The sequence below is a fragment of the Tachypleus tridentatus genome, chromosome 9, assembly GCF_004210375.1.
Source record: "Tachypleus tridentatus isolate NWPU-2018 chromosome 9, ASM421037v1, whole genome shotgun sequence".
Lineage (NCBI taxonomy): Eukaryota > Metazoa > Arthropoda > Merostomata > Xiphosura > Limulidae > Tachypleus > Tachypleus tridentatus.
In genome coordinates this window covers 132,757,405-132,777,088 of record NC_134833.1, presented here as the reverse complement: position 1 = coordinate 132,777,088, position 19,684 = coordinate 132,757,405, and the positions used below count along the sequence as shown (strand labels likewise).

The following is a 19,684-nucleotide window of genomic DNA, read 5'->3' as shown; positions in this document are numbered from 1 at the left end:
AATTTTATATCAAACATGGACTTACTTTAATATTCTAAATTATATTGAACTACAACAAAACATTGCTATTGCCCAAAGTAAGCAAACTGTAGTATCACAACAAAGTGTGCACCAACATGAACCAAACATCAGGCAGGTGTAAAACTATGTTGAACCTCATAAGCCACAAACCAGAAATTAATAATAAAAGTATTTATATCAGTAGCTAACACTGCTACCTACATTAGTTCTATAATAGTGAATTCCAGATCTGGAAACCAGTCAAAGGAAATGTTTGTGTAATACCATAACTTGTCAGACTGAATCAAGAAAATGTGGATAACAAAATGTGAACAGATTCACAGAGAAAAAAGTAACAACATCAAAACGTTTATTTCTGTGAGCCAATAAAATGATGAAATAATGTTTGTTTCAAGCCATTGTCTTCACCTGCCATTGGATTTGAATAGATAACTACATGCTGAAAAACAGAAATAATGACATCAACAGATGCAAATCATGAACAAATGTCCCACATCAACTGTTAACATGAACTACAACATAAAATTCAAGACTTCATGATGACATGCTTAAAGAATGTAAAAACTCCAAAGGGCAAACAGAATGATATATCTTTTAAAACAAGGTGGAAAATTCTATACAAGTAAAAGACGTAGTTAAGTAGAAGTTACTAACTAATACAATAAAAGTTTATAGTTTCAAAATAATTCTGTTACTCAAAGAATTGTAAAGAAAAAATAGAGAAGCTTAAAACTAACAATATATCACATGTAACAAAAAAAAAAAAACAAGGAAACATAAAAACACTGACTTAAGAACATTTTAACAATACCATTGAACTTACTTCAGCACAGAGCTGAACAATTAATAGAATTTGCTTACCACCTACTCACCAAGCTCATTTATTCATTATATTCAACTAACTGATTATTCTCACACTAGTTGAAATGATTGAAAATAGTATGAATTAGAAACTATTTTTTTGGCTAGTTGGTTACTTACATGCCAAAATGGATTTCACAAGTCTCAGGAAAAGAATAGTTACAAAATGGGGTAACAGATGGCAGGAGAAAAATTATTAAAAACATGCTGCTATCAATTCAAATACACTTTTAAATATTTTAAATATTGTTAGTAATTAAATACCAGAGTAATAATTACACACAAACAAACAATATAAATGTACTATTACAAGTTGAAATTCAACAGACAGATGAAAATTTTCTTACAAGTAAAAACTCGATCCACATCAGAAACGTTACTTACAACTATAACAGCTGAAAACTACATACAAGATAAAAATAATTTCCTTCAAGCTAAATGTAACAAGTCATGAAACATGTAACAAATTTACCATTGTACATTTATTTTAGTGCCAATGAGTGTTTCTGTATAGCTGTCTTTTGATTGTGTATTCTTGATTGTGTATTGTGCAAGTCCTACCTGTTCTCACAATTTCTAGGACATTTGTGTACATAAGAATAAACAATGTACCAGATTTTTATGCAATACCAGTGATCGACAGTTTTGTCATGACTTTTAGTGAATGTTCTAGAGTCTCACATGATTGGTATATAAAAATCAATGCAGTTAGAGAAAGAATTATTATTATTATTAAACAGCTACAGTCGGTACACTATAGGCCTCACAAGCAATAATTGTGATTAATGTCTATCAATCAGAAAACTACAGAACATGACCAGAAACATTATAGATTTCAAACATTACAAACCATTCAACTTCAATGAATTACTTTGGACATTATTACTTCAACGAGGACATTAACAAATCTTCACCAGTGTGAGACCAGCTGATGTTTTTAGCTTAAGGGAGGTGCAACAATGTGAACTCAGAATTAATTTGTTCATCGTGGATCGTCAATAAAATATTCAGTTCTAGACTAGATATAATATTTAATACAGTTCATAAGTTTGTAAAACTGTTGTATATAAACCATTGTTTGCAATAACTATTAGTAATAACTGTTATCATAAATTGTATTGTTTATATCTTTGTACAATAAAATATATGTGTTAAACAAGGAAATTATGTGCATCAATCTTGTTAGCAAAGAACATAAATTTAACACATACTAACATTTAATTAGCTACTGAGCTCAAATTCAAATTTCTGGTCATTTGAAATAGTAATACAAAACATACATAACGAAATAAATCAAATTCTCGTCTCATCTAAAATAAATAATAACATGTAACACACATCACATCAAAACAGCTTCTTATAGATACTTATACAAGTCATAACTCAAGAGACCCAAATAAACTGTTCATTATAATCAGATACGTCATGATTCAACAATTTAAATAAATGGTTCTTTTCAATCAGATACAAACAAGTCATAACTCAAAAGACTACAGTCAGATAGAATAGGTCACAGTCACATACATACACACAGGTCATAACTCAACACACTAGAAACAAAGTATTTCTTAAGACTAAGTAAATTAGGTCATAGCTGAATAAACCAGAATGTTGTATTTTTTAACCACCCAAAAGAGTGTTCCTTTATGCCATCTATATGTAGTATAAGTTTAATGTAAGTACCATGCACTGTTTATTATAATTATATAAATCATTTAACAACTCACCAAGATAAATAATATACTTTAGAATTATGAGCGACAGCAAAAGTCACATGTAACATACCAGTATCTACCAGTTTACCATATAGAAACTGAACACAAACTTTCAGACTCCACACAGTTAACCTAAGTTACAATGTTAGGTAGACAAAAAAGATAAAGTTTACTCTCAAACACAACATCTAAAAGCACAAGAGCTATACTTACATACTATGAGCAGAGAAAGCTTCAGACTGAATATGTTTCAAAAAATTGAAGCAGAAAAATAAAATCTGAAATGAAAAAGAGATGAAAATAAAATAAACAAGTTTGATGAAATTATTACATCTCAGATTAACTATTGAAAACAATTTAATAAAGTTTCTAGTCTTGTGAAATGATACTGAAAACGTTTCCAGAAAAAATTCAAAGTAGCTTTATGCACATACAAACCACACAAAAACTGTACTTCTAAAATGTTTTTATATATTTTGCTTTTAAAGTTTTAGTTTAGTCTTCTAATAAAGGTGATTAAGAAAGGAAGTAACAGAAAGACTACTACTTTATTTAGGGATGTGTTGGAAGCACTTCAATGTTTGAAGAATATATTATGACCTGCCTCTGGACTTAAAATACAAAAGTTAAGCCTTTACTTGTTGTTGCTTACTATTTCGAGTTTGTTAAACACTTTTTTTAAGTGTTACTTTAATAATTATACACCAAATTCTTGTTAGCACCTTTTTTAAAACAAAATTTTCATATATTAGTAAGACTAGGTTAAGTATGATAATATAATATACTTTCCAAAATGCAAGATATTATAAATAACATCAAACTATGAGCATGCAACATGTTTTTATGCATTATGGTTTAAAAGAGGCACAAACTCCACAAGCAATGATTAAAATTCATTCTCATAGCTTACCAGTATAAAAAGCTTTACACCCCTTCTTCATAACGTACTCACCAATGTAAAAACTCTTATAACCCCTTCCCAAAACAGAAACTTTAGTACCACAGTAAACTAAATTATTAAAAAAAACATACAAGTAATTTTATAAAAAAGCAAACAACAGAAAAGGGTTTTTCCCACCATAACAAGTAAGCACTTGTTTGTATATTCATTACTTCTTTTTCAATCTGTCAGAATGCTACAGCACTTTTTTTCTGCCATCATAATTAAAACTATCACACTAAAGATTTTACAAATAAGTTTACAGTCAAAATGTAAAAACTGGTTTTAGCTTTTCCAGTATTAATTTTTTACTTGAAGCTTGAAAAGCATTTAACAAGGAGCAAAAACTACTGAACTCCTAACTGAATGAAACATTCAATGTGTTATAAACACCAATACTGGCATAGCTATGTATTTAATATCACACTTATCAGCCTTGTTTAAAACAAAATTATATTTTTCTTAATATGGTACCCTAACATAGTACTAAAATATCAAAGCTCTTTTCGTTACGGAAGATGGATCATTACCTATTGTAACATATGTAAAAACCATGATATTTTCAAAAATATGTACATAAATAAGCCTAACATTTATCTGACAGTGTGAATCACCTCAACCACTGTCAATGAATGTAAGATAGTGAAACATAAAACAAGTATGATGCTAAACATTTCATTTATTCTGCAGGTAAAGTACTGTAAAGCTTCATAAAAGTCTGTCTCACTCACTTTTGAAATATAGTTAAGATTTAGTTATAAGAAAATAAATACATTTAATATAATCTAGCATCCATTTTTCATGACTGTTTGTATTGTATCAATAACTACACAGTTACTAAAATACTTTATCAACAACTGAGGGAAATTACTAATAAACTTGTTTTACTTGTTAGACAAACAAATGCTTAGTCAAAGTAAAAACCTTCTTCATGTAACCTTTAAACAACAGAAAGACTTGAATAGCATTAAATAATTTATAGTAGAAAATCTATTAGGTATAATTTTATTTTACAAAATTTGAAGACATTACGGAATGAATAAGAACAAAACTAAAGCTTAACAAATCATATTAACATGTAATAACGTTTAACTCCACACTAGCTGCTGTAATATTTAATTTTTTACATCAGTATGACAACAGTTTTTCATTAGTAAGCTGTGTAACACTTTAACAAACTTTCAGCATTTTTACATGAAAGAAGAGACAAAAACTACAATAATAGAGTATTTAAATTTATTTACAGTTTGTAATAGATAGTTGGAAATTTTTGTACGTTAGAATACACATGTTTCAACCACTCATGAGATCATTTCTATGCTGTACTTGAAAATTAATATGTTACTGATTGAAACACTGTATGTAGTATATCACCTGGTGGGACAGCAGTAAGTCTTTAGATTTACAACATTAAAATCAAGGGTTGGATTTCCTTCAGTAAACACATAAGATATTCCTTTCTGGCACACACACACAAACACACTGTACGTATTCTAACATACAAACATTTCCAACAATCCACTGAAAACATTAACTAATATTATTCTGTGGAAGAAGAGCTCACCCTTCTTTAATATATAATAATGCATTATATTAACCAATGTTGTCTATTTAGTCCTAAAGCAGCCTAAGCCAAACAGCTAGAATAACAATATATTCTGCAAGTAACTGGTTCATTCAGGTTATAATCCAACATTTTTAAAGCTTATATCTTTACTTCTAGTAATGTGGTTCATATGAAAATAAAAACAGATAATAAGAAACATTTAATTTTTTTTAATTACAACTAAGTACTTATAATGATTTACAATCATATTTAGAAAGGAAATTATTGCATTGTTAAATATATCTAATTTCAAAGTTTGTTAAAAATTCATTATTTATACAGTTATATGACTTATTTCAGATACCAACAATATGATAAACATCCTTCTTGTGAGAATTCTAACCTTTAAAAGATGAAAAATCAATGTTGTAACAAGTCTATGTTATAAAACTTGTAGATGCCCTAAACAATACTACTACACCCTTGTGCAAATTAATTGAAACAAGACGAAAAATTATGATTTTTTTCAATTTTGAGTTTTATTTCTGAGAATCCAAAAATTACTCACAAATTAATACATGATATGACTGCCTTTACTTTTCAGAAGATCATTAATCTGCTTTTATGGCTTCATCTCAATTATGGCCTCAATTAGCTTATCTTTCATAGTACAGTCTTTTCCCCGAAGTCTTTCTTTATAAATCCCCCAAAGATTTTCAATAGGATTTAAATCCAGAGAGTTTCCAGGCCAGTCCAGCACCTTTATTCGCATTGTAGTTATAAAATTCTTCACAAGTTTCGATGTGTGGCACGGAGCCAGATCTTGCTGAAAAATGCCAGATCCATCTGGAAATCTCTTTTTCAATTCTGGAAGAACTCTTCTCTGCAAAACTTCAATGTACTGTGGTCCTCGCATCGTACCTTTTACAATATGTAAGCCTCCGACGCCACAGTAGCTAAAAAAGCCCCAAAACACCTTCAAGGGATGTTTTACAAACTGACTGATGTGAGATTCTTAAAGTTTCTCACCTGGAAATCTGCAAACATGCAGACTTCTTTGACCCTGTACGAAGAAATGAGTCTCATCACTGAATAAAACCTTTTTCCATTGTTCTTGCAGCCAGTTCTTGTATTTCAGACCCCATTGATACCATTTTTTTCTTCATTGAGTTGGTAAGAAGTTGTTTTTGACTGGTCTCCTTGCCCTTCTAATGCAATTTCAAATGATGTAATATTCCTCAAAATTTCATCATGTATCCCAAAAGTAGATCGACCGTACTGCAAAACACAGCTAATGATGCCGTCTCTGTGAAAAAAATGGCTATTAAAGGAAATCAGCAGGTCCAGCAAGCCTACACTGGCCACCATGCTGAAAATACTGTAAAATGGCCATTTGTTTCAATTAATTTGCACAAGGGTGTAACTCTGAGGTAAATAAATCTTGAAATAATAGATAGATGTTTTAGTGCCTAGAAAAGGAAAGGCAAGAAAATTTACCAGGGCAACATTAAATTAATATTCATATTGTTTTATTATCTTATAAATAATCAGTTATTGGCCAAGGGCTCAACTGAACTACTGTATACTCCAGCTGTGTTGATTTCAGGAAAAAGTATAAAAAAAACAAAAACCTTTTGTAGTTATTAACAGCCCAATCAAATAAAAACACCAACATTTAATGTTTCTTTCTATAAAACAGTTTAAGGTTGTCTGGCTGTGTTTACTAATTTCTGAAAAAATGAAAAGTATTCAGCTCCCTCCTTCCCCCTAGATATGCAACTACTTATAAAACGTTAGATGATACAGTTTGAAAAAAATGTGTATCAGTGTTTGTACACTATTAACAGTCATTAACTTCTGGGGAAAAAAAAAAGTAACCAATTCCATTGATTTCTACTTGCTTATGCAACATTAAAGAATAAAATTATGCAATTAAAAATGTATAACAGAGTAAGAGAACATTAAATCTACACTCTGAAATTTAAATAGCCAAAGAATTGGTGATAGATGTTACCAGCCAGTTGCTTCCCCTTTATTCAGCAGTTTAAAATTGGAGACATATAATTTTAATGGTTCTGCAATAACACAAACAAGATGAACAAGTTTAGTAGCAACAGGAACTGATTCAGATATGTTGCAACCACTGGCATCCCCAGTAACATAGCTTTGTGCTTAAAAAACATGTTCTAGTTTATTGGGTACTTGGAATAACTGAAAACAGTGAATTATCAGAAATCCATTTTTTACTAGTTCTTTTTTTTTGTGACAATCAATTCAATCATAACTTTGATTAATTAACTGTTGGAATAACCAAAAATAGTAATAATCAGATACACTTACTGTTTTTACTAGTTGATTATTTTTGTTACATTAAATGATTAATTAATTACCTTATGAGACACTAATTAATGTAATTATTTCTCACTGCTCAACCATCTATTGATAATGAATGTTAACATCTTTCTGAAACTGAAAAATGTATTTCTGATAGATACATACATCTCCTCACAGATACCTTTCCTCAGGTAGTATTATCTTGTATCATCATACACTTTTAGCACTCACCAGTAGCCTTACACCTTTCACTTCCATGTATCTGCATATAAGTGATTATGCAGCAGCTCTCCTCCAATAGCAACACAATACAATCCCTATCATAAGATTGGTCGAAAAACCTACACAATGTGTCACTGGAAGTAGGGAGGCTGGCTAGGAGAAGGTATGTATCAGAATTACATTTTCAGTTTAGGAAAATGTTAACTTCTGATACGATACCTTACCTACCCTCACAAAACAGCTAGAATTTCACACTGAACTGGTGAAGGGTTGATGGAAAAATGACCCTCTTTAGAAAGCATCTACAGAGAAACCATGAGGTGTGGAACCATAAAAGAAAATGTCACACCTCAGTGGGAGACCACACCACATATGATCCAGGTATATTTTTCTCTCTTATATGACTGTGTTGCAAACATAAAAGGTGGAGAAATACAAAGGAATTCTCTAATATGTATTGCTGATAAAAGGGGCCCCTTGGTGTCAAGTGACTAGGACAATGACAGAACCTAGTTGTAGTTCAATCTCATCCAACACCTGGCAAAATCTGGAATTGTACACCAGGTCCACAGTAGGTAGAAGATCATCTACCTCTTCACCTCAAAACAGAACTAGTAGATAAGACAAGCTGTAAATGTGCATCTGGAATATGTTAAGGAGGAGTAATGCCATGGTGGAAAAAAGCAATCTTTTAGATATAAATATATAACTTCATTGTAGTGCTACAATCAAAACCTGTTGTATCTGGAACTGTACATCAGATCCGTGGAGGAAGTACTATATGCCATCAACACCCATAGAATGCCACTGCCCTACTCTCAACTGAGTGGTATGTGTCATTCAGGAGGACAGATCTCTATTGTCCATCACCCATCAGATAGGAACTGGTAAGTGGCAAGAACTCCCACACATTACTAAACAAAATGAGGAAAAAAATCCATTGAAGAGCCTGATGTGCCTCATCAATGAAGACAGTGTAATAGGTAACAACAATACCCTATTTTGAAAGGTAGAGCTACCACATCAATGTAGTCAATCAAACAACAACTATCAATATCTCGAACTGTACGTTAGGTATACAGTAGAAAAAGCTTCAACACCATAGAGCATCAGAGATGGGCAACAATTCCTGTCTGATTTACTCGTGAATGCCCGAGTGTATGATTTGGGATGAGCATATTTATGAAGCAAAAGGCCACTACAGTGACCTACTAACAATCATATAGAACACCCCATCTCCATGGTGTATATAACCTAATCTATAATATAACTGTTTCAGCACAGATGACAAGTGAACAGCGACACTCAACAACCACCTGGCAGAATCTGAAATTATACACCAGGTCAGTAGGAAGAGCAACAACATAACTGACATCAAACATGGTCACAGGATGGAGAGTATGGATTTTCAAAAAAGGATATACTTAGTCATGCATAACTCATCACAGAGTGAAATTTACAATACACTAGCAAAAAGGCTCTTGTAAGTAAAGAAAACTAGTAAGTAGTATAAAGGAAAATGTTGAGAAATTTGCAAGCAAATATAAGCAGGTTTGTACAGTACTAGTGTTAATCAAAAAGTAATTAATGAGTGCAAAACTTCTTACAATATCTTAATTCCAAAATATAGGCATTAAATTTTCACTTCACAACTAAAACAATGAAATCAGCTGCCATCTGTGGATACAGTAGTACATCATGATTACCATCTCCCAGTGTCCCAGAGGCCAGTGTCAAAAGAGAAGAATGGAGAGAAGCCACATCCACCCTTGACTCAATGGAATCAGGAATACCTGCAAAGATTGAATGTTTGAGAAAAGGAGTATTTATGAGATCTCTAAAGGTCAAAGAATGAAGTTAAACTCCCTCAAGCAAGATGCCTCTCTCCAAAAGATCCTAGCAACAAACTAACCAAAAGACCAAGAACAGAGTATAAACCAATCACCTTACCAAAGTGGAAGTCAATAAATGACTAGGATCCTCTGAAAATTTAGGAGACCTGTGGTATGACTCAGACAATGACTGCTGAGAAGTCAAAAAATGCAAAACTGACCAAAAAATATTGGGAAAACTGAGTTAGGTTATGATGAACAGTTGCATCAGGTCTAGAATTCCAAATAGGAAGAGGAGGACCTATACTCCAAGAATCTAATCGAGGGTTTTCCAAGTGATGAAAAGCTAAAGCATCAGTGATGTCGAGAAACCCACTTATAGAGAAATATATATGCAAAAACAGCTCGTTTGGGTTGAGAAAATATTTTACATAAAAGGTCGAAACGTTGTTCGCTCTTCTATGTAAAATATTTTCTCAACCCAAACTAGCCGTTTTTGCATATATAAAGCTAAAGCATGTTGATCAATAAACTGTGAAGACAAGGCATGGCAACAACTTTTCTCATTTGATCAGCAAATCTGAAGATTGAAGACACACATTGATGCAGGTGGAGAGAATGACAACATTTAACTTGCTTTGGGCAATATATGGGGGTATAAAGCCCAGAGCAGGCAAGACAAGATTCATACCGATGCTTAGAGAAATAGAAGACAGAAACTTTCTTCAGAATAAAAATAGTGTGAGCAGAGATAGGTGTGCTTAAAAAAAAGTTGCAAACCCTCCAAACTCTTACATCTACCAACACAAAACAAACACAGGGCATACAGTTTCTCTCTCTCTCCAACTTCAAATTCCTCTGAACAACTAAACTGAACTCCTAACAAAAAGATATTCTGTACATAAAAACATATTTCTAATTAGTACACATTCTTCAATTGATTTAAATCTATTTTAAAAAGAATTATTCCACTTGTGCTACATAATTTTCATTTTCTTCTTTTCTTTTATATTCAACTTGTTTATTTATTAATTACAGATTATATTGTATTTCTGGTATAATTACCATTATGTTTTTTGTACCTCTAGCTTATTGATGAATATTTTGTGACCTTGCAGAATTTTATTAGTGTACTTTATATAAAAAAAATATTTCAAAACAGTTTGTAATTTCCACACAGTTTAACAATTGCTTCATATAATTATTTGTGTTTTTCTTTATTAGTAAATTGTACTTTCCAAAAAAACGCATTAATTACTACTCTACATCAAACAATTGATATTTTTAACATTATAAAGTTTTTTTTACTGTATAAATTACAAAGAAAAACTTACAAAATGTTTCAACTCTAATCTTTACACAGTTCTATCACCGGTAAACAAAGCCTGATAAAATTTAAAAAAAAAAAATTATGCCCATACAAAATTATAGGTTTATATGAACCCTGTTATCCCTTAGAAATACATTAATCCAAAGCATTTTTTCCCATGTTACTTTGTCTCTCAATTATTTTTCCAAGTACCATGTATTGAGAGACTTTTATGATGTCACTGCACTGCATTGGGAAGTAAATAGACCTTAGCCTTCCAACAAGACAGAACCAATAGTTAAATATTACTGTATAGAAAAGATTCTTGTCTGCCTGAGTTAATATAAAGTAAATAACACATTTAGGTAACAATATGATGTTTCTAAAATAAATGGCTAAGAGAAGTTTTCATAATGGAGAACAAAGGATTCTAATGTATAACTTACAAAATGTAGGAACAAGCCAGAAACTTAAGGTTTTTGTTTCTTTTATGTTGTTTTCATTTGTTATAATTTTTTGCATTATGTCAGTTTACAAACTATAGAAATATCCTTATGTGAGAAGAAATACAGATATTTAGTATTAGTGAGTATGGTAAGCTAGGAGTTCAGATAACAGTGAAGCCTTTTTATGTATGTGTAATAATTAACTTATTATTAGTGATGCAAATGTAAGTGCAAGAAGTCATTACTCTTTAAAAAACAAACTATAATAATTGGGGAGAAATTCATTTTGACCAAAATTATAGCCAGAAAATAGCTTACATCAAAGTAGGCTTAAAATAAAAGTGCAAGTAGTGTTTATACTAGTCAATGCTTTTACTTTTTATCATTGTTTAATGCTATTTTTGCACCAATATAACAACTTAAACAGGTAGAAATAAATAAATAGATATGCAATATACATTAATCAGTATGACTGTTTGTTTTGAAATTTCCTGCAAAGCTACATGAGGGCTATCTGCAATAGCCTTCCCTAATTTAGCAGTGTAAGACAAGGGGGAAGGCAGCTAGTCATCACCACCCACTGCCAACTCGTTTACCAACAAATAGTGGGATTGGCCACCATATTGTAATGCCCCTATGGCTGAAAGGGTGAGCATGTTTGGTGTAAGGGAGATTCGAACCCTCAACACTCAGATTACGAATCAAGTGCCTTAACCACCTGGCCGTACCGGGACTATACACTAAGAATAAAATACAACAAGTTAAACCTATCTGGTTATACAACACAGAACTTTGTGATCCACAATACTTAAAAAAGTCCAATTTGATTTATTTATTATTTTCATATTTTGATAGTTTTTAATTTTTATGTAAGTTTCCATGTGCAAAAAAGAAAATATTCACTACCAGAATTTATAACACATACACAAGAATTACAATTTTGTTCATAAAATAACACTATTGGATATGTTTACATGATTTTAGATAGAAATAAAGTTAAAAAAAAAACTAAATTGAAAAGAAAGTATTTTAAACCAAACTTTCAACATAAAATTTCTAAAAATTTGCTGCCTAAAACAAAACTACTCAGTCAAATTACATAATTTTTTCAAACATAAATTACATACCATGCAGAAATTTTTATAATAAATTTCATGCAATTAGATTAAAAGTTTTAAGTGTTAGAACAAAATAAATAGAATTAACACAACTTCACCTTGCCATGTCAGGTAGGGTTAAAATATATCTGAGTAAAGGAAGAATATAAAGAACCTAGTTCTGATCTTGTTTTATTTTGTTAAATAATTTATTTACTCTTTAAATAAACCTCATATTTTTTACTTTAACATCTTTTAAGTGATAGCAAATGAAAAAAAACACATTTTCAGTATAGCATAGAAATACAAATAACTTTCCTTCAAATTGACTATTGAACTATCTTTGTGAACTGTAGCTTTAACTTACTAATTTTGCCACTTTCTCCCCATCTGAAACTTCAGATTAACTGAAGTTTTTTTGATAATAAATTATGTACAAACCACATTTTTAATGCTCACAAAATTTGTATGCTACTTTTTGTGTGTTTCTAACCATATTGTGGCTTTTCCAATACATCTAGAGCTACATCTGACAGAAGTGATAAAAGATATCTACATAAAAGAAACTCAGTTACAAGATAGAAGTTGCAGCTTAGTGGAATTTGTAGAATTATTGTTGCAAATTCGAAGTGTAAAATATTATAAAATATATTCATCATCTCACCTCTTCTCCTTTGCTTATTCTATCTGCTAGATTATGACTGAAAAAACAAAGAGAAAAATGTTCACATTAATATCTAAATAAATACTGTAATTATATAATACAGAACATTTATATGATCATTCAATATCCATCATTCATTGCTATTTTAGACACTTTTATCCAAGTTTTTTCCTCCTGATCATCATCATCATTACTCTTATTGTCAACATTTCACAGAGTTCAGACCAATGTTTTGAAACAGACCTTTCAGAGAATGTAATAACCATTTGCAGAAGAACCAAGAGACTGATTCTAGTGTGCGTTTTTTTTTCATCATCAAAACTTGCTGTGATGGACACTCCACATTTGTTTTTTGTGCACTGGAAGTGTGATTGTAATTAATAATAAAAATATTTCAATTTTCTTTTCTTGGCTGAACAAACATATCAGTATATTTTTTACTTTTCTGCACTTATATACTAATAATATTTTCCTCAGTCAATCTACAAGCCCAATTCATTCAACTCTAAACATTCTGGTTATTATTTTGTTTCACACTTTATAATCTTACTATAATGGACATAGCATGTTTATATGTATCTAATATGTAATTGACACAATATATACAAGTGGTGCTATCTATTAAATAGAACCACAAATTAAAATCCATAAAAACTATTACACTTTGAATAAACAAGATTCAGACAATTAGAAAAAATAATTATGTTATGTGCAACAACCAATTCTTTATAACAAAACACAGAATTAAGTAAAAGTACTCACCTCACAACAATAATACAACATTCATTAGGATTATATGTGATTGTTTAATTATATCTTTACTTATGTAATTTGTAAACATTCTAGAAATTTTTTTAACAACTGGTATCACTTACCATATGGAAACATTAGTATGTCTCAGCATAATCTGAACACTTTTCCCATGCAGTACTTCCAAGAAAAAATACTTTTTAGAAAATGTTCATGGTTTCTAAATATTTTTCAATGAGGTATGAATGACTCACACAAACAGCCACTCTTAAGGCAACATTTCTGTTAGTAGGAACAAACCTGAATATCCAGTATTGTGCTACAACTGGTAGTATAATTGTAACTATGAAATAATATAAAATTATTCTCATAAATTATAAACAAATTGATTGCAAGTTTAATTTAAAAATAAACAAAGAATTTGTGACTATGCAACTACAATATTTTAATTACTATTACATGCATCATTACCCATGAAATATCCAAAGAGCCACACAACTCAAACATCAATGAAGTGCTGTATAGGCAAAAAATGTTCTCAATGTCGTTTCTCTTTGATATATATTCTACTATAAAACATAGATCCGAAAAACACAGTAATGCTATTATCAAACTATTCTTGGAACATTTTCTATGATAATGGGTAATAATCCCCAAACTGCTTTAACTTGCAAAAGAATGACATAAACAAAACAGAATTTCAAGCATCTCATATCATTTATTTCTCCAGAAGAGTTGGAAGAGTTAAAAAAAAAGAAAAATTAACTCTCACATTTGACTGTCTTAAGATTGAATAATTTATGAACCAAATAAAATAAATATGTATATTTATCAATGCAAAAATACTTTTAACCCTTATAATTAACTGAATTTTGCTATTAACGTTCATGCATATTTCAGCATGATAAATAATACACAACATAAATATGCTTGAAAATTTAGTAACTTAAACAAACGTTTCTTACCCAAAAAAGTACCAGTCGTAGGCTATTGTAAGATACGTAATCTCTGCAGGAGTAAGTGTAGGATGGACTTTTCCGTCAGCCCAGAGAGACAGGCGGAGAAGTGAGATAAAGAGAGGTGTTCTATCCCAGCCAGATATACAATGAATTAACATTCCAGATGTACCTACAAAAATGAAGAACAAAACAAATCACTCAACTTACCATGAAAAAAATGCCCTTAAATGCAATATTATACTTTCTACCTCTGGCACTGCATTAAATTAATGGATTTATACATCACTTCATTATTTTATCCAGTCCACAACATTACAAATACATCCAAAAATTCTTACAAACTATGAAATTGAAAACTGATCGCTTCTGGGAAGGATAGGTAACAGTCCTTTCCAAAGCAAAATATTCATATGCTCAAATCAAAGATGTGTTCCAGTCAGGTATTTAGAATTTCAAAGATGGTCCCTTTTACTTCATGACACTGAAAAACAAGGGACTTTATGACAATTCAGGAGACCTGAAACAGGTTATACCACAACCACAATACGATAATGCAGTGTTTTCTAACAGCTGAGAATCCACAAATACAAATATCAAATACTGTGAGCAATACTACGTGATAAAATAAAAGAGCTCTGTTTAAAAAACAAAAGATGTGTACGAGTTGTTTACACGATGTATTCATGAAAAGAATATAAATTGTATAAACTGTGTGAATAATGCCCTAGCCATAGAAAAATGGCAATAAATGGTCACTCTTAATGAAAAAATGAAGTTTGTGTGTATACACCTTAATAATTGACACAAGTCTCATGCCTCTTCCTGCTATTCAATGAGTAGGGAAAAAGAAAATCTCCAAAAGTGGTACACAACATGTCGGAAAACTCTTTCTATGAATTTCATGATCATTGTCAAAGATAGTAAGCATGGATAAAAAGTTCAAGATGAACTCTACTGACTATCAGACCAATGTTCCATACCCTTTGTTACACAAAAATATACCAGCTGTGTTGGAAACAAGGACGCAGGGTCTAATTCACCAAAATAAGGCTTCCAATCATACTTCTTGTTTAACCATGACATATCTCAGGCAGCTGGAGAATGAGATGGATATTCCTGCTATTTATACTGAGACACACCAGTTAAGTTGCTAAATGGAGCACTTATGTATTTCTTTGCAACTGGACTGTTGACAGGCAACAGCAACTACTGTCTTCATAAATTAGAGTAACTGTGGAAAGCTAAAAGAGATGAGCCTTATGATGAAGGATTTTGCGAAGCAAATTACACTGCAGGGCTAATGTCAAAGTGTGAAGTCATGAAACAGAGCAATGTAAACAATGAAGAATCATGAACGTACAGTACACAAGAATGTGTTCTACATAAACCAAAACTTGTCATTTAAATTCTAAATATGATCATAAAATGTTTACACTTAGCCAACTTCTTTTTGCTTGCCAAACTGATACATTTAAGGACAACAAGACAGATTCTGAGTGAAACAATTTCAGACACGAGTTGAGCTGTATGGGAGTGCAGTCAGACAAATCATGGTAAAGCTTATTATTGCCTGTAAAAATATAAAAAACATGTTTTCATCATAGTTCCAAAGCCCAAAAGAGAAATGGATGACAGAGTTCACTGCTTGTGGCTTTAATCATTTATAAATATCATATTCTACATCTTGTAAGATGCACTTTTTTCTTTTAAAATACTATGAAAAATCCCCATGACAAAAGTGATGGGTTAAGGCAAGAGGTTAGCTTAGGGTCTACTCAAAACAGCCTCTCATACAGACTGTAATCTTATTACTTTCCAATTACAAATATTTTCAATAGCATAAAACATTCAATTTAACTAATACCATTGATATACTGTAAATAATATGATGTATTTGATTGTATTCACTCAGAAGTTTGAAAACAAGTCAAAGCTGCATTAATGTGTTGATTGCCGAGTCAAAATATATTTTTCTTAGAATGGTCTTTCCAAAATTAGGGTGCATCTTCCATGATATAATCTTACAAGTTGTAAAATGTGGTAAATAATATATAACAGCATATCATAAAAATATATGTTCTTGTCAATATCTAAATAAATAATGACAAATATTTATCATTGGTTACATTTGTAGTATCTTACAAGGCATAAAATATGGTTAACATGTGTGTGGGGAGGTGTATGTGTGCACACGCGCACACACGCATAACAACAACAAAGAAAACTTACATCTGTTGCAAACAATTTTTAAACATGCTGTGCCCTACAAATAAAAATCAAAACCTTATGTGCCTCTGTGGTATTCAGAAAACAAAGTAAATCATAAAAAACTGTTTAATCTGTATTTAACTAATTTTCAGCAAAAAAAAGTACAAGTAGTACTAACTTAACAGTTGATTTTGTGAGTATTTGCTGGGAAACACAGTCAAAGATTATCATCATTCAACTTTTTTAAAACATGTTATATACAATTCTTGTTTGCTTATGCATGCAAAATATTTACACAAAAATCAATAATTTAATACCACCATATAACAAAATTTTTACTTTTTCTTGTTCCTGGGCAGAAAGTGTTATTTCCCAATTGCTTATGCTTAAAGTAAATGGAAAAAACCTATTTTTCTCTTCCAACTTTGTTTTTGTGACCTGGGAGTGTATAATGAAAACATGATGGGAGACTATATTTGGGGGATGATACATGAAAGTGATTTACATTGCAGTTGGAAATCTCGAAAAACTACTCGCTTCTAAACATTTTTGTACAAGTTGAGTAAAAATACATGTAAATCTTGATTCATATGTTGTGTTATTCAGACCATATGTAAATGAAAATGTGCAAATTTGACTGTTTTTACATAGAAAACAGGTTAATTTCTAAATTTCATTATCCAGGTCACAAAAGCAAAGTTTGAAAGGAATAATGGCCACTTTCTGCACTTTTACAACATAAGCAATTAAGAAATAACACATACTATCTAGGAACAAAATCTGTGTTACATATTATAATCTAAATGCAGAGGAATATTTTTTAATTGTATTATTTCCTTTATGAGATTGGAAATATTGTACTGATATTTTTCTAGCTGGAACAGCTGAATAAGACAGCAACAACACATAAGGGGCAGTTTACTATATCAAATAATATAGGCCTATTCACAGAAGATTTTGAACTCCAAAGTACGTTTAAGTCTGTTTTTATATTTATGAAACTTCTAGCTGATTTGTTAAAATGTACTTCAAAAGTAACAATATAAAAGCTCTGTTACACAGTTACTAGTTTTTCAACTAGTCAACTGAATTTATTGATAATAAGAGTGAAAAATTAAATCAAAGTAACTCATACCCCTACATATTAGTCTACAATCTACAAAAAGTCAAAATTTTATAATGGCTTTTTTCAGGTTAAAACACTGATTTCTAAAAGAAGATATAGGCCTAGGTATATTACAGAACCAAGTGATCAAATGAAGATTGCAGAAGACTCTTAAGTTACTAGCTGCCCTGAGTCAAGGATTTTGAGGTCTACACTAATAAACATGTTCATTTACCAAAAGGAAAAACTGTTTAAGTACATGAAACTAGAACCTGATTCCAGTCATAAACCAACCCTTCAACCGAGTATCCGTTGTCCTTATGAAAATACTACATTCCTTTTGATGCATATCATATACTTTCATCATACACACAACTAATGTATTATGTTAATACATACAAATTTACCTTGATATTAAAGAACTCACATACAGAGAAAATATTAGAATTTGCATTGGACAAGGCCCTGTATACGTTTGTGGTGTAATAACCTATACTGTGAGGTTAGAGTGTTAACATTAAAAGTCTAGGTATCATTCTATTTATTAAAATATTATGCTTATACAAATTACACCTAATTATTTTGCAAAGAAACACTATGGAAAAATGAAGAAAAATGTGATGGAGCTGATCAAAAAATTAGAAGCTGTCCAAGTGTTATTTTTACATCAGAAACTTGTATTTAAAATCCAATGCAGATAGAGTATTAAAAAGTTATTATAAACAGTTAGTGCTAAAAACTATAAGAGAACACAGTCTACTCATAAGGTTCTTTGAAAACAATATTTATAAACATATTAAATACTGTTCAATATCTTAATAACCACAAGTCAAATAGCTAAAATAATTGGGCATGCATTTTACATTTATCTATTACAATAACAATTAGAGGTCTACAATCTATATATTATGTCTGAGATATTCCAGCACATCAACGTATACTACTTCATTCCAATACAAATTACAATTATTTTTTTTAATGATGTGGATCTTTTCAGCATTTTAGATGAAGATGCTTGAAAAAATAAGGACAAAGTTACATAAATGACCAGTTTTCTGGGCCATTGATTGGATAAATAATCAAAGGTAAAGAAATTACAACCAACACTTTAGAATTTTCTTGTGATGCAATGAAGCATGACAGTAATAAGATCTAACATATAACTTTAAATACTTGTTTCTTTTGAAAAGACAAGTGGACATTCAAAGATACAGAAGAACACAGAATTAACTCCAATCAAAGTATGATAAAAGCTATTATCTTTTGAAAATAGAGGGTTAAAGACATTTATGTGATTATGAATAAGATATGGAAAATTCAGTTTGACATACCAAGTTCAAACATACATTAAAAATGGCTGGTATGGGTTGAGAAAATTTTTTATGTAGGGGAGCGAACAACATTTCGACCTTCTTCAGTCATCATCAGAAAGTCGAAACTCAACCCATACCAGCCATTTTCACAAATATATTTTTCTCTAAAAGTGGGTTTTCTTGTCATCACAGAAGTTCAAACATGTTCTTCCATTTATATTTCTTCAATGTACAAACATTTATGTTTTCTGGTTGACAAATCACAAAAAGCAAATCACTAAACCATTCATCCCATTTAAGGACCTTATGGTTAAGAGTCCAAAAAAAGTACTCATTCATGAACCATATAAATTACTTTGATC

The 19,684-nt window shown here is 30.8% G+C and overlaps 1 protein-coding gene across 6 annotated transcripts in view; it reads right to left on the bottom strand.

Moving 5' to 3' along the window:
* The window catches only part of EDTP (Egg-derived tyrosine phosphatase), an 83,224-nt gene that overhangs the window by 14,577 nt on the left and 48,963 nt on the right, over positions 1–19,684 (bottom strand). For all 6 annotated transcript variants that reach the window (XM_076457339.1, XM_076457340.1, XM_076457343.1 and 3 more), the window contains exons 12-14: positions 14,703–14,865; positions 12,988–13,024; positions 2,811–2,875 (exon numbers count right to left, since the gene is read on the bottom strand). In XM_076457339.1, coding sequence (XP_076313454.1) covers positions 2,811–2,875; positions 12,988–13,024; positions 14,703–14,865 — 265 coding nt within the window. The remainder of the gene's footprint in view (positions 1–2,810; positions 2,876–12,987; positions 13,025–14,702; positions 14,866–19,684) is intronic.